Raw genomic sequence first — 12,309 nt, 5'->3', positions numbered from 1 at the left:
CATGCAAAGATGTTAACAAATAAATATAATATCTTATATAGAATCACAGCTGTGAGAAGAACAGAACGGATTCCGTAAGGGAAGATCATGTATAGGCTCAGCTTTTATTTTAAAAATAATTACACAAAAACATAGAGAATACGATATTGAAACACACACAGAGCTTTCATTGATTATATAAAAGCATTTGACAAAGTTTTGAGAAATAAACTATTCGAAACTCTAAAGGAATATCACATTCCAAACCAACTATACATTGCTCTATTGAACATATACCACAATAATGAAATAGCAATAAAGCAAAATGATACCATATCTACTTGGAAACCAATAAATAGAGGAGTCCGCCAAGGCTGTCCTTTATCATCCATATTATTTAACATATATACGGACAAAAAATGAAGAGAAGTAAATACATGTGGCTTCCAAATTAATCGACATACAAAAATAGACACGCTACTCTTTGCTGACGATCAGATCATCTTAGGAAAGACTGAAGATGAACTACAGAAATCAATTTATAATTTAAATAATATTATACAACAATATGGCCTAGAAATATGAACTGGGAAAACTAAAGTCATGGCTTTTCATGGAGATAACCCTTCAGAAGTAAAATAGTAATAAATAATAAAATAATTGAGCAAGTTAATAATTTCAAATACCTAGGCTGTAAACTATCTTACATAAATGAAATACATATTGATTTTAAGATGACATACTTTATAAAAATCACTAGAGTAATCAACAGAACTTTAAACCTAACTACGTACAGAAACACGCAACACTTAGAGTTCAAAACAATAGCCAAACCTACACTATTATATGGAAGTGAGATCTTGATCTTCAGAGAAGAGATATATAGAGAATTCAGGCAGCAGAAATGAAATTCCTTAGAAAAACTAACCCTATTAGATAAAAAAATAAATAGTGAAATAATTAAAAATCTTAAAATTAATTTAATAACAGACTCAGTAGTTAAATATAGGAAAAACTGGCTGGACCATATAGTAAGAATGAAGAGAGAAAAATTACCAAAAAAGATCTTAACATATAAGCCTAGGGGAACAAGAAATAGGAGACGATCAAGAAGAAGAAGATGGACTGAGTCGGAACAGGCCACTTGGCTTAGAACCTGGATAGGAAGAAGACGTATTCACTTACTAGTCCACGTAGTCCCCTCATACGAAGGAATTTCCTTGATACAACTAGCCCAGCATTCGTACTGATATTTAAAAACATTCGTAAATTTTTTGTCTTGGAATTTGTTAGGTGTAGCGTTCAAAAAAAAAAAAAAAGAGTCGCCTGCCGTACAACAGTTTGCGGTGGAAATTCGTACAGAAATTTTCTGCAGTCTATCACATGATCCGATCTTCTGTTAAAATTCGTTAGCATGATTCAACTAAAATTCTCAACTAATTGGTTCACTCATAGATTATTAAGGTATATTTTAATTATCAATTTCCTTGATTTATGTCATATGTTCATTTTTATCCGTCTTGTTCGTTTACGGATATTCAATGCCATTGAAAAAGCACAATGAAAGTTTTGCGTTTCGGATATTATTTTCTCTCCAAAATAAAAAATTTTAACATCCAGACACGATGTGTTTGACAGTTTTACCAACTTGAAATAGTATCTGGTGCACAAGTATTGAATTCGAAAAAGTACAAGTCAGTTACGTTTTATTACAAGGAACTCCTACCCAATAAAGGAGGCCAGAACTTTGAAATGAACCACTAGAATCACTTAGCAAATTCTACTCTACATACACCCAATGAAGGAGAGTTCTACTATACGCAATATTGTCTGATTATTGAAACATTTTACACATTAATACATTAATATGATGTATAATTCCTTTTACAAGTTCAAATTTAAAGACAAAGAATCATGCAATTATAACAACAGTTCAGAAGATGTATAACAATCCTTCAAAAAAAATTTTTTTTTCTTGTGTAGTTGTCTCTTTCAAAATATGCAAATTTTATTCCAAGAGTGACTTAAGCTGTTCAGACGCTGTGGTGGAAATTTCTCAGATAATTCACTGCATTTCATTTTATATGTTAGAATTCAGGATCTGTTTAAAAAGATATCTCTGGTATTGCGAGTCTGAGTCATGCTCATTACATTACCTCGAATGTTACTAAATTAAATCGCATTTGGTTCATAAGTCTTACAAACTAAGAAACGATGAATCGTGCAGCAGTTTGCTGTGGAAATTCGTGCAAAATTTTTCCTACTATCTATCACATGATTCGATCTTCTGTTAAAATTCGTTAGCATGATCCAACTGAAATTCTCAACTAATTGGATAACTCACTGAATGGAGAAGATGCACAAGGTCAAAGCTCCTCGTGTTATTCAAATCCTCTTTTGTTCAATGTATGGCAGGGTTGAGAGTTGAATTCAATCTTTGAGTATGGAATTTTTTAAGGATTTACGATTCGAAATAAGAACATGAAAAATTTACCGAAGCTATCCTCTCAATACGCAGCCTTGGTGCTGCTAAGATTATTATTGCTTTTGTAGGAATTTAATCAATCTGGAATACAATACTGATAACCTTGAAGGCTACTGGCTTTCAAATAATGAGATTGTAGAATGGACGTCAAATGAAATTTTGTATGCGACAAATTACAATAATCCGCTCTCTCTCTCTCTCTCTCTCTCTCGCTCGCTCGCTCGCTCGCTTGTATTTTTAAAGTTTTGCAATATAACGTTATTGAAATTATCTCCTGTAAGAGGGAGGCCATTTATTCAAGGGTTACTTAGGAATGAGGAAAAAATGTTATACAAAACTTGAGAAATTAAGTTTCATAAATTATTCGTTTATCAGGATTCGATGTCATGTAAGTAATCTGAGAAAACACCATATATTTTTCAATTCCCATTTTCATATTAAATCTTTCCGATCAGCTTTCATACCCTTAGTCTGTATTCGATTCTGTATTCATGATCTCATCCCTGTGTTTTCTTCACACAGCCGTTTTCCCATTGCTTCTTTGAACAGTTATAAATATGCATATCACAAATATCTTTAAATTAGACTATTCTAAAGATTTCCTGAATAATAGTAACTTGATAAAGAACACAAATAAAACACTGAATTAATCATTAATTATAAATGATTTATAATTAAAAATTTTTATAAATGCTGTGTGATAGGAATCTATTTAATGTTGGCTAATTAAAAAGAAGAAATGTCTCTCAAATTAATAACCTAATAGGCTGAAATACAAAAAAAAAAAAAAGAAAGAAAGAAAATTCTGCAAGAATTATGTACAGTATTTTACCATAAACTTAATTTCAAGAAATAAGAATCCTAGCGTGTTTTCATGTATTCATGTATTTCATATGAAGATATTCAGTTGACTAGTTGGTAACGACGATGCCCGAAAGTGAATCAGTTAACTTTATGAAAGTGTCTAGTAGGTGGCGCTATTCACACAAGTGGAAAACTGATTTGTCTAAATAAGTCATTGCATATCATTCCACCCAGTATCAAAATGCAAATACATTATCACAGTTACCTTGAACGACCACGACTAAATACTTTTGAAAATAAACGTACATCTGAATTTAAATCAGATGTACATTTAACTAATAAATAAATAAATGTTGTAATGTCTTTTATTTCCAAAGGGAGTAAGAAATCTTTTGTTCGTAAATTTTGGAAATCGGTGGGCAGCTAGCGTTGGCTGCTTAACAATTTCTCCCCCTTAGTCGTGTTTACCGATCATTTGAAGGTTTCGATGCAAAAGTAGTACAGTAGGCAGCTACCATTATTTCTTATTTCTAAATTCTAACTGCTATTACTGACTAAAACAGTTTCAGTTCTACAGTCGATTTTTTTCTGAGTTGCGGATTTAAAAATACTGCTTTCAGGAGAAGGCAAAAACACTTGCCCTTGAAAAGAACAACTTACTCCAGAATCTGCTTGAAAAAGCTCCACAAAACGTTCCTCTAATTGGCAACCAGAATTGATTCTATAACAGCCCTGAGTCACCATAAGCACCATTTATTTTAATTTTATTTTGAAATATTATGTCAGTATATATTGAATATAATGATGAGTCACTTACAGTTTAATCTTCCAGGAAATAGAAGCGATCTGATATAAAGAAAGTTGATCGTATTAGTAATAGGCATTTTTAGTTTTATTCTTAGATCGGTAATGACACTTAAAAATCGCTATAACACTACGGTTTCAGATTCTTTGTTTAAAACGTAAATAATTCAGTTGAAGAGTTGAAGGGGAAAAGAACGGTTGTTGTTGTACTTCTTATTTTTCTTGTCCCTATCTGCGATATGCCTTTTGGCAATCGATTCCATAAATAACCAACGATGCAATGTTTTATAAAATAAACAATGCTTATAACACGTGCAAGGATTTCGTTGTAGACTACAAATCTTTCATCAAACTTCTTGTAAACAAGTAATTAAATTGCTTTAAAAACATAAGCGTGGTCGGATGGTTCAAAAATAAACTAGAAAACCTTCATGTAACAGCGAATTTTCCTTGAGCTTAAAATGCAATCGTTCGACCTGTTTTTTAGAAATACTGACTTCTGACAAATGGAATTTCTTATTTTATTAGCTAGAAAATTTCTTTAATCTTTTTGTTATAAACTGAATCGAACAATTCACACTATTATTCGAAAGTTATGGCATCAAATGCGCATAACGAGATATTCTCAGTGGGACCAAGTATATTTAAAAAATAATAATAATACCCGTAGTCCAGTAGGCTTTCCAAATCGGAGAACATAACTTCGAGAATTTATAACTGAGCTCTATGACGGACACATATGCGCCTATAAGCTTTTTGCAGTCAATCTTTTCGTGCTACTCTTGTATAGAAGTTCAAGTTGAAGGAAAAGACTGACGCCAATCACCTTCTTCAATATCACAAATTGCTTATCGTATATCTCCACTGATCTTTTGCCAGAAGGATATTAGAGAAACCCTCATAGCCTTGATACTAATAAACCATTTGGTTCAGATGGTATCCCTCCAGTTGTGCTGAAAACTTGTGCTCTTGAATAAATTATCTTCGTGTATAGCATCACTGGAACCAGTCCTTTATCCGGCCTGTCCCATTACTCTTACTTCGGTACTCTCGAAAGCGATGAAGATCATCAACAACCAGATACTTCACTGTTGGAAGACTTATCTATTAATTAGCGATTGCTAATATGCATTTTAAAGCAGACCTTCTCACAGTTTCTTCACTATCGAAGACATATCAGTTAATTAGTGATCGCTAATATGGAAATTTCTGTATTCTCATTCTGCAGCAAAGTTTCTCGCTAACCTGACCCACCTTTGTACATAGGTCATGGAAAGATGTGGAGACATTCAAGTGGTTGCTCTTGATATTTACAAGGCATTTGATCATGTTCTTATGATCTCCTTGCTATTCTTTGTCATTCTATGGCCTGCTTCTTAGCTGGTAACATACGGAAGTGGCAGGGTTTATCTTCCCTGAAACTCTGGTTTTTCATCCCTCAGAGGAAACAAATCTCCATTAGAACACATGCAATTAATAAACATATTCACTGACCTCACTGAGTAGTTTCGGTCGTGAATTCAAAACAACAATAGAAAAAAAACTGATTTTCTCTCTGGTCGATTAACCATCCACCACTACATTGAGTGTATTGGTGGATGGTTAATCTCATTAAAGTTCTTTATCAGTGCTGAAATATCCGAAGGTTCTGTACTGTCATCCATTCTTTCTCTTATATACATCAATGGCAGTTTTCTTTCTAAGTTTAAATCCTATTTACAGTTCCTCTAATGATAGTAATTTCTATTTTCATTCCTCTTCTTAGTTGTGGAATAGATTCCCTCCCTCGATGAGCCTTTAGACTGCCTGGAGGCGTTATGTAATAATAATAATAATAATAATAATAATAATAATAATAATAATAATAATAATAATAATAATAATAATACACACTCCTCTCATAATACCCACAAGAAAAACTACTTTACTCCCTATTACTTCTCATAATGTAGCGATTTACTTGAAAGATCGATTTTCCCTTCTTGGATTGACTTTCATTTTCAGCTTATCCTGGAGTAAATGTTTTACATCCATTTACTCCTTAATTAACCAGCTGGTTAGCCGCTCCACTGCTGCATCCCTTAAGAGCAAGTATTTTTGCCTGTAGATTTGTTCTGTCGCGGAAACGGTTTGCCTGTTCTGAGAGACGAAAAGCAGAATTTCCAAGAGAAAAAGACTGGCTAACTCAACTATTTGATTGTAAACACCTGATGAAAGTTCTACACTTCATATACGGCAGAAGAACCCTGGTCTTTCTAACCAAAAGGCTCGTATATGCTAACTGAGCTACGGAAAATCATCTTCGAATAACACTTGGCATTCTTTTTCATTCAAAATATTCTCTCTCTCTCTCTCTCTCTCTCTCTCCTGATCAACTCCTATTTGGGACAGCCCATCCTAAAACTCCATAAGAATTCTTGATTGTATACGGAACACGGCAATCTGCATAATAAGTAACATCTCTCACACACACGCACACACACAGACATCATACTCCCTCGAATCACTTTGTCGTAGTGCCATGTTTCTACATTATGCCTTCATAGCTCAGTCTATATCGAAGAAGGCCCTGTGGTTGGAAAGACCGGGGTTTGAATTCCGCGAAGAATCTTTATCTCGACTTTTTAAGTGAAGATGAGTTTAGTAATACTTCAACAGATCAGCTCCATTTTCTCTTCATGGTATCTGAATGCAAAATTATTGAGCCCAATATTTAAACTTCACAAAAAGGTTAACTGTGGACGGCACAACTATACAATATTCTTATTTGTGGTTAATAAATCTGAGATCAGTCTGTATCGATGCTGTCAAGTTTGCTACTAAGGTTAATTAGACATACGGCCGAAACAACTACGATCATGAAAGTTATATTTATGTATATAAATTGCGGAATGAAAACCCGTTTTTCTGGAAGCAAAAGCCCTGCTATATTCGTACGAGATAGACTAAATCAACTGTAAATGGAAAGCCGTTATATAGATGTCCTTTGTATAACATTGAATTTAAAGCCCAGTTTGTCTGTCTCGACTGCGCTATGGAGAGCTGTGCCATTTGGGTAACAGTACAGACACAGAGCTGTGAAAATGCAGCAAAGACAGAAATTATACTAATTGCTTCATGACTTACTGCACAAATAGTTCTCAACTACTTCGTCTAAAATGAACTTCAGAAATAAAACTGTTTATTTACAGTCGAGTTTGTAGAACAACGATAGGAGACATTAAATCTACGAATGTTCTCAATAAGACCTTCATAGTTAAATCTTGTATCAAATTCCTTTATAATTATTGCTTTTATAGTATTAGGAAATATATGAAATATGGTATTACTTGCTTCATAGCGTGTAATTATATCTGTGATTAATGATTCTAAGGAAGGTTTTCCTTGACTTCAAACTGAAGGAATCAGTTGTCAGTCCTTGAAGAGAGATAACTGGAAAAAATAGAAGATTAATTCTCTCTTCATCCATTGTACCTTTCAAATAACATGAGCCAGCTGAGCTCGTGCTAAATAATAATAATAATAATAATAATAATAATAATAATAATAATAATAATAATAATAATAATAATAATAATAATAATAAATGATTTAATCTTCCCCTCTCATAAGCTAAAATTCATTTCATGGCCTCTAATTCGTCGTAATAAACGCTGTCCTTGAGTTTTTTGTCTTTTTTATAAAAGACACAAGCTTTTCGGAGAAATATTTAAAAACACGAAAGCTACGTTGAATTGAAATATTATTTTAAAAATGAGGATAAACCATGTAGAATTTCAAACATAATATCTAACCTTTCATGATCCCATTCATTAGTTAAAAAATGCAGAAATAATTTACATCAATGATTTATATTGTGAACAGAACATTAAAATGAATGTTATTCTTTTAAAATTTCTTTTTTTGGGCCTTTTTTACCCTGTACACAAAGTGCACATTTTGGAGTAATCACCAACACGTAGAAAATCGTTGAGCATGGGGCTTGAGAGCATGATATATGTATATCATGCTCTCAACATGCTATCAGAACAGTAAAACCTGCTTTTTGTAATAAGATATACCTCAGACAACAAAAAAGTTTAGAAATTAGAAATAATTTTAGCTTAAGGAAAACAGGCTTTTTAGTTAATAGCGCTGCGTTACTTGGTCTATTAGTTGTGTTCTTTCTATTAATTATGAATTAATTTTAGGAAACTTTATATAAATATCATTACAGCAAAAACTGTCTCCTACTGTGGTAGGCTTTCCACTTCTCTTTTTTGCATGTTTAGTTGAAAGTGAGATCTGAAATGTTAATACGGGCTAAATGAATTCTGAAAAAAAAAATCTTCGTTATAGTGATTTCTTCAAGGAAGTTAACTGAACTTAACAAAGAACCATTGTATTAGACTAGAAAATAAAAAATTTACATTTTTTAAGGTAGTTCGATGAAATGCTAGGACGAAATCGATCTTCAATGAATCTTGTCAGTTTATTCTCTGCTGGTTATCCTTTAAAATTTTAAATATTACATTTTCCTTCTTACATGTTAAACTCAAGGACTGTCACGGCCAAGTAACTTGGTTTCTTTGAAGTCCGATAAATACTCTCATAGGGCGGTTAATCCTTCCGCATAGTGTGTGTGTGTGTGTGTGTGTGTGTGTGTGTGTGTGTGTGTGTGTGTGTGTGTGTGTGTGTGTGTGTGTGTGTGTGTGTGTGTGTGTGTGTGTGTGTGTGTGTGTGTGTGTGTGTTATCTGTTAGCCTGGTTGAAAAGGAAGAAAACTCTCACACGGAATTCTAACCCCGAGATCATTTCAACTAAAGAGCATCATCGAAATAGACGGCGCTATGGAGTTTAAATATTAAACTATATTTAATACTTACATTAAATATTATATTTATCATCAGTCAACTATGATAAATCTAGTTCGTAAATAAAGTTAATCCAATTCTCTCTCTCATGCTGAAAGTGCTATCCGAAGAAGATTGAAAATGAAAAGTTGAGTCAAACCTTTTAAGAACGAGTAAACTTAATTATGATTGATATACGAGGGAATAATTTAAAAATAATTTAAAATCTGAATAATTTAAAACCAATAGAAAAAATAGGAAAGAATTCGCTTTCTCAAAGGCATGATGGATGAACAAGTGGGATGTTCCCTCCTCCCCATAAAATAATAATGACGCAGAATCTTAAGCCCCAGGCCTTCCAAAAAAAGTTTGTTCAAGTACCAATGTTATTTTCCTTTAGTATTTTATCTACGCAAGGCAACTGACTGATTACAGCGAGTGCATTTAGTTGTCTTAACTAGGTTGCGTTAGCTTTAATTGCATGCCTCCATTGGCTGGATTTTTTAGGGGTGGGGGGGGAGAACTCGAGCTTTTAAACGGGAAAAAACCTTGATACTCGAGAACAACTATTTCTTCTTCATTTCTAAGGACTCTTGAACAGAAGATGAACTAGTCTCAAGGTTTTTTAAGGATTCCAAACCAGATTTTGCCAATCAAAGAGGTGATTGTTCTTCGCCCCTCGCCTGATCATCATGACGTCAGCAATGTGTATAATTAGTACTCGACGATTTACAAATACCACACACAGATAATTATGATAGTAACGTAATACTGTAATGATGTAATAATAACGTAAGAAAAGGGAAAAAAATAGTATTTGCTAATTCATGGTCGATCCTTTACACATGCACACACTGTCCTACTAGATTTTTGTTTTCTTTTTACATTAAAATCTTAAGATAGAGTAAGTTTTCCTTGGGTTTTTTCCTCGGTAGTTGGAATGATTCCACATCTGTCTTGCGAGATTAAGGTGCTGTCCTTCAGTATGATCGTTTTATCTTACATCTCCAAATATGACAACTACAAGTTCCATTTCGTATATCGTGAAAAAGTCACTGGGCAAATCATGCAATTGCCATATTATAAATTTGCATTCTGTTTAAGTCACTGTTCCGGTTTCTCTGCTGCAATTGCCAATTACGCAATACGGAATATTAATCTTATTATAGAATGGTTTAACAAGCAACAATTGTTCAATAATTATGCGATTTAGAAGATATCTATGTACACTGCAAAAATATGTTCTAAAGATATCTATGTAGACTGTAAGTTGCGTATTGAGTTTATTTGTTAGAGACTGACATTCACACACTAAGGATTTTTTTCCTCCTAGAAAAGCAAGGGTTCCATCCCTGAAAAACAGACAAACCGTCCAAAAGGACACAAGCAATATATAGCTATAACAGACAATATGGATGGGATTAACATCATACCTAATTACTGCATCATAGGCAGTAATCATATTTCTAAGATGCCTGCCCAAAGTTAACTGGTCGTGAGGGGCTATTGAGCTTAACACGAAAAGTAAATGGGATGGCATAAATAACCATCATCTTTGTGACAGTTCAACCTACGAAAGGTTATTAATAATTCAGGAACCGAACTTTGCTCTATAAACCAAACATGATAATCATTAAAAGTTGTTTCGGGCCTCCATCATGCATGATAGTGGTGGTGTCACCTAGTCACGAAACCGTCATCCTTTGGACTTACTGAACTAAACTTACTTGCTTAATAAGTGTATTTATGTCTTTTAATTGTGTTGCTTCTTCTAGCTGGTTTGTTTGCTATGCGGGATGAAAACAAAAACACGACATTTCTTGAGGGGAAAAAACTTTCCAAATTCCATATGAGAAAAGCTAACTTACTTTGTTTCAAAAGTTCTTTTAAAGGCTCTTATCTTCATAGATAGGATTCGAACCCAGGTTTCATATTCCTTTCCCAAAGGACATCGTCATTACCGAGTGAGCCACTTATGCTTCGAAGTCTAATTCTACATCATTCTATCTTAACCAGATGTAGCTAATATTCGACAAGTATAACCAAAAGTGATAAACAAAGCTGCTACTTTATGATACAGTATAAACTATTTTATTTCATTTTGTATTTTATTTATGTTTTTGCATAATTTTTATGATTCTCGAAAGAAAAAGGCGTATTACTGTTATAAAATATGTTAACTGCTCTATATTTTAAATTGCGAAATATGGAAAACCACATGAATTCCATGTAAATCATTGCACACGAAAAAAAGATCTATAATCGTAATAGAATAACCTACTGGCGCTCTGTTCGTCTACCAGCAGCTTTCTTTTCCTGCCATGTTGCTTTTTTAAAAAAAAAAATGTCAATAGAAGATTGTTATTCAAATGAGTTACTCAGTTGACGTGTTCTTACTGACCTTAACACAACGTTTGGTGGCAATATGAAATTAAAACAAAATTGAAAAATAAAAAAAGGTTGTTTTTCTTTCTTAGAAACATATTTTAGATCAATATATCATCTAAGTAAGTAAAAAAAACGTAAATAAGAACATATTTTTTAAAAAAATTTCTACCAGCATCATTTTGATACGTTTCGCTTTGGAGGTAATGGTTTTCGTACATATTGATGGATATTTTGATCTATTTCCGAGACAGACAAAATTCTTCAGAAATGTCACAAATGCAAAAAGCGTATTTCTTTTAAAATCAGTGGTGGTTGGTTTGGTTAGATAAAAAAGAAAAAAAAAAAGAAGCTGCGGAACACTCTCAGTAGACCAAGCTCTCCAAAGGATTAGAAATTTTAGGAGTAAATTCAATAGTTCGACTTCAAAAGAAAAACATACGTTTATTTTGAGATACTTTTGAGATAATGATTGAATATTCAATATGATTCTGGTCAATGTTATTTATCCATAACATCTGTGTGCATGTTAACTACAAAAAACACTGCAAAAAATTCTTACGTTTATCAAAAGAAACAAAGCTTTCATTCCAACCGAATTTAATGCAAGTCACTTCTCCAAGAACATTTACTTATTTACATTGGAAATAATATGCTAAAAGGGAAACAATTACTCCCATTTTGGTTTCAATAATAGCAACAACAATTTATGAGTGGGTTTTATGTCGAAATATTCTGGATCTTTTTTTTTTTTTTTGGTTCACTCGCTTTTTGGTGCATCTCGAGATAGAAATGTAGCTTAGCATCATTAATGTCGATGCACATGTAAATTATTTTGTATAAAATGGTTTAATCTGAGATGTTTGTTGAGAAGAATGCTATGACATCAAGAACTAGTTCGATGTTTTTTCATGAAATTACCGTGTGTATTCACAAGAAATTTAAATTCCTATAATTGAATTAATTTAGATTTTAAAAAACAGATAACGAATCCTCAAAAAATAAATTTAAATTTATTAGC

At 32.9% G+C, this 12,309-nt stretch overlaps 1 protein-coding gene across 3 annotated transcripts in view; it reads right to left on the bottom strand.

The window, feature by feature from the left end:
- Nucleotides 1-12,309, bottom strand: part of LOC150098042 (nose resistant to fluoxetine protein 6-like) — a 352,140-nt gene that overhangs the window by 85,459 nt on the left and 254,372 nt on the right. The window contains exon 1 of one of the 3 annotated variants that reach the window (XM_090406581.1): nt 4,086-4,183. The exons of the other annotated variants lie outside the window; for them this stretch is intronic. Within the exon in view, the coding sequence (XP_090262707.1) occupies nt 4,086-4,152 (67 nt within the window). The 5' untranslated portion in view covers nt 4,153-4,183. Of the gene's footprint in view, nt 1-4,085; nt 4,184-12,309 lie in introns of those variants that run through there. 3 annotated transcript variants of the gene reach the window in all.

The sequence above is a fragment of the Typopeltis vanoorti genome, chromosome 16, assembly GCF_054136105.1.
Source record: "Typopeltis vanoorti isolate ZY-2024b chromosome 16, IOZ_Tvanoo_1.0, whole genome shotgun sequence".
NCBI classification, from domain to species: domain Eukaryota; kingdom Metazoa; phylum Arthropoda; class Arachnida; order Uropygi; family Thelyphonidae; genus Typopeltis; species Typopeltis vanoorti.
The sequence above is the reverse complement of the archived record's forward strand: the minus strand, read 5'-3'. Positions and strand labels throughout refer to the sequence as shown.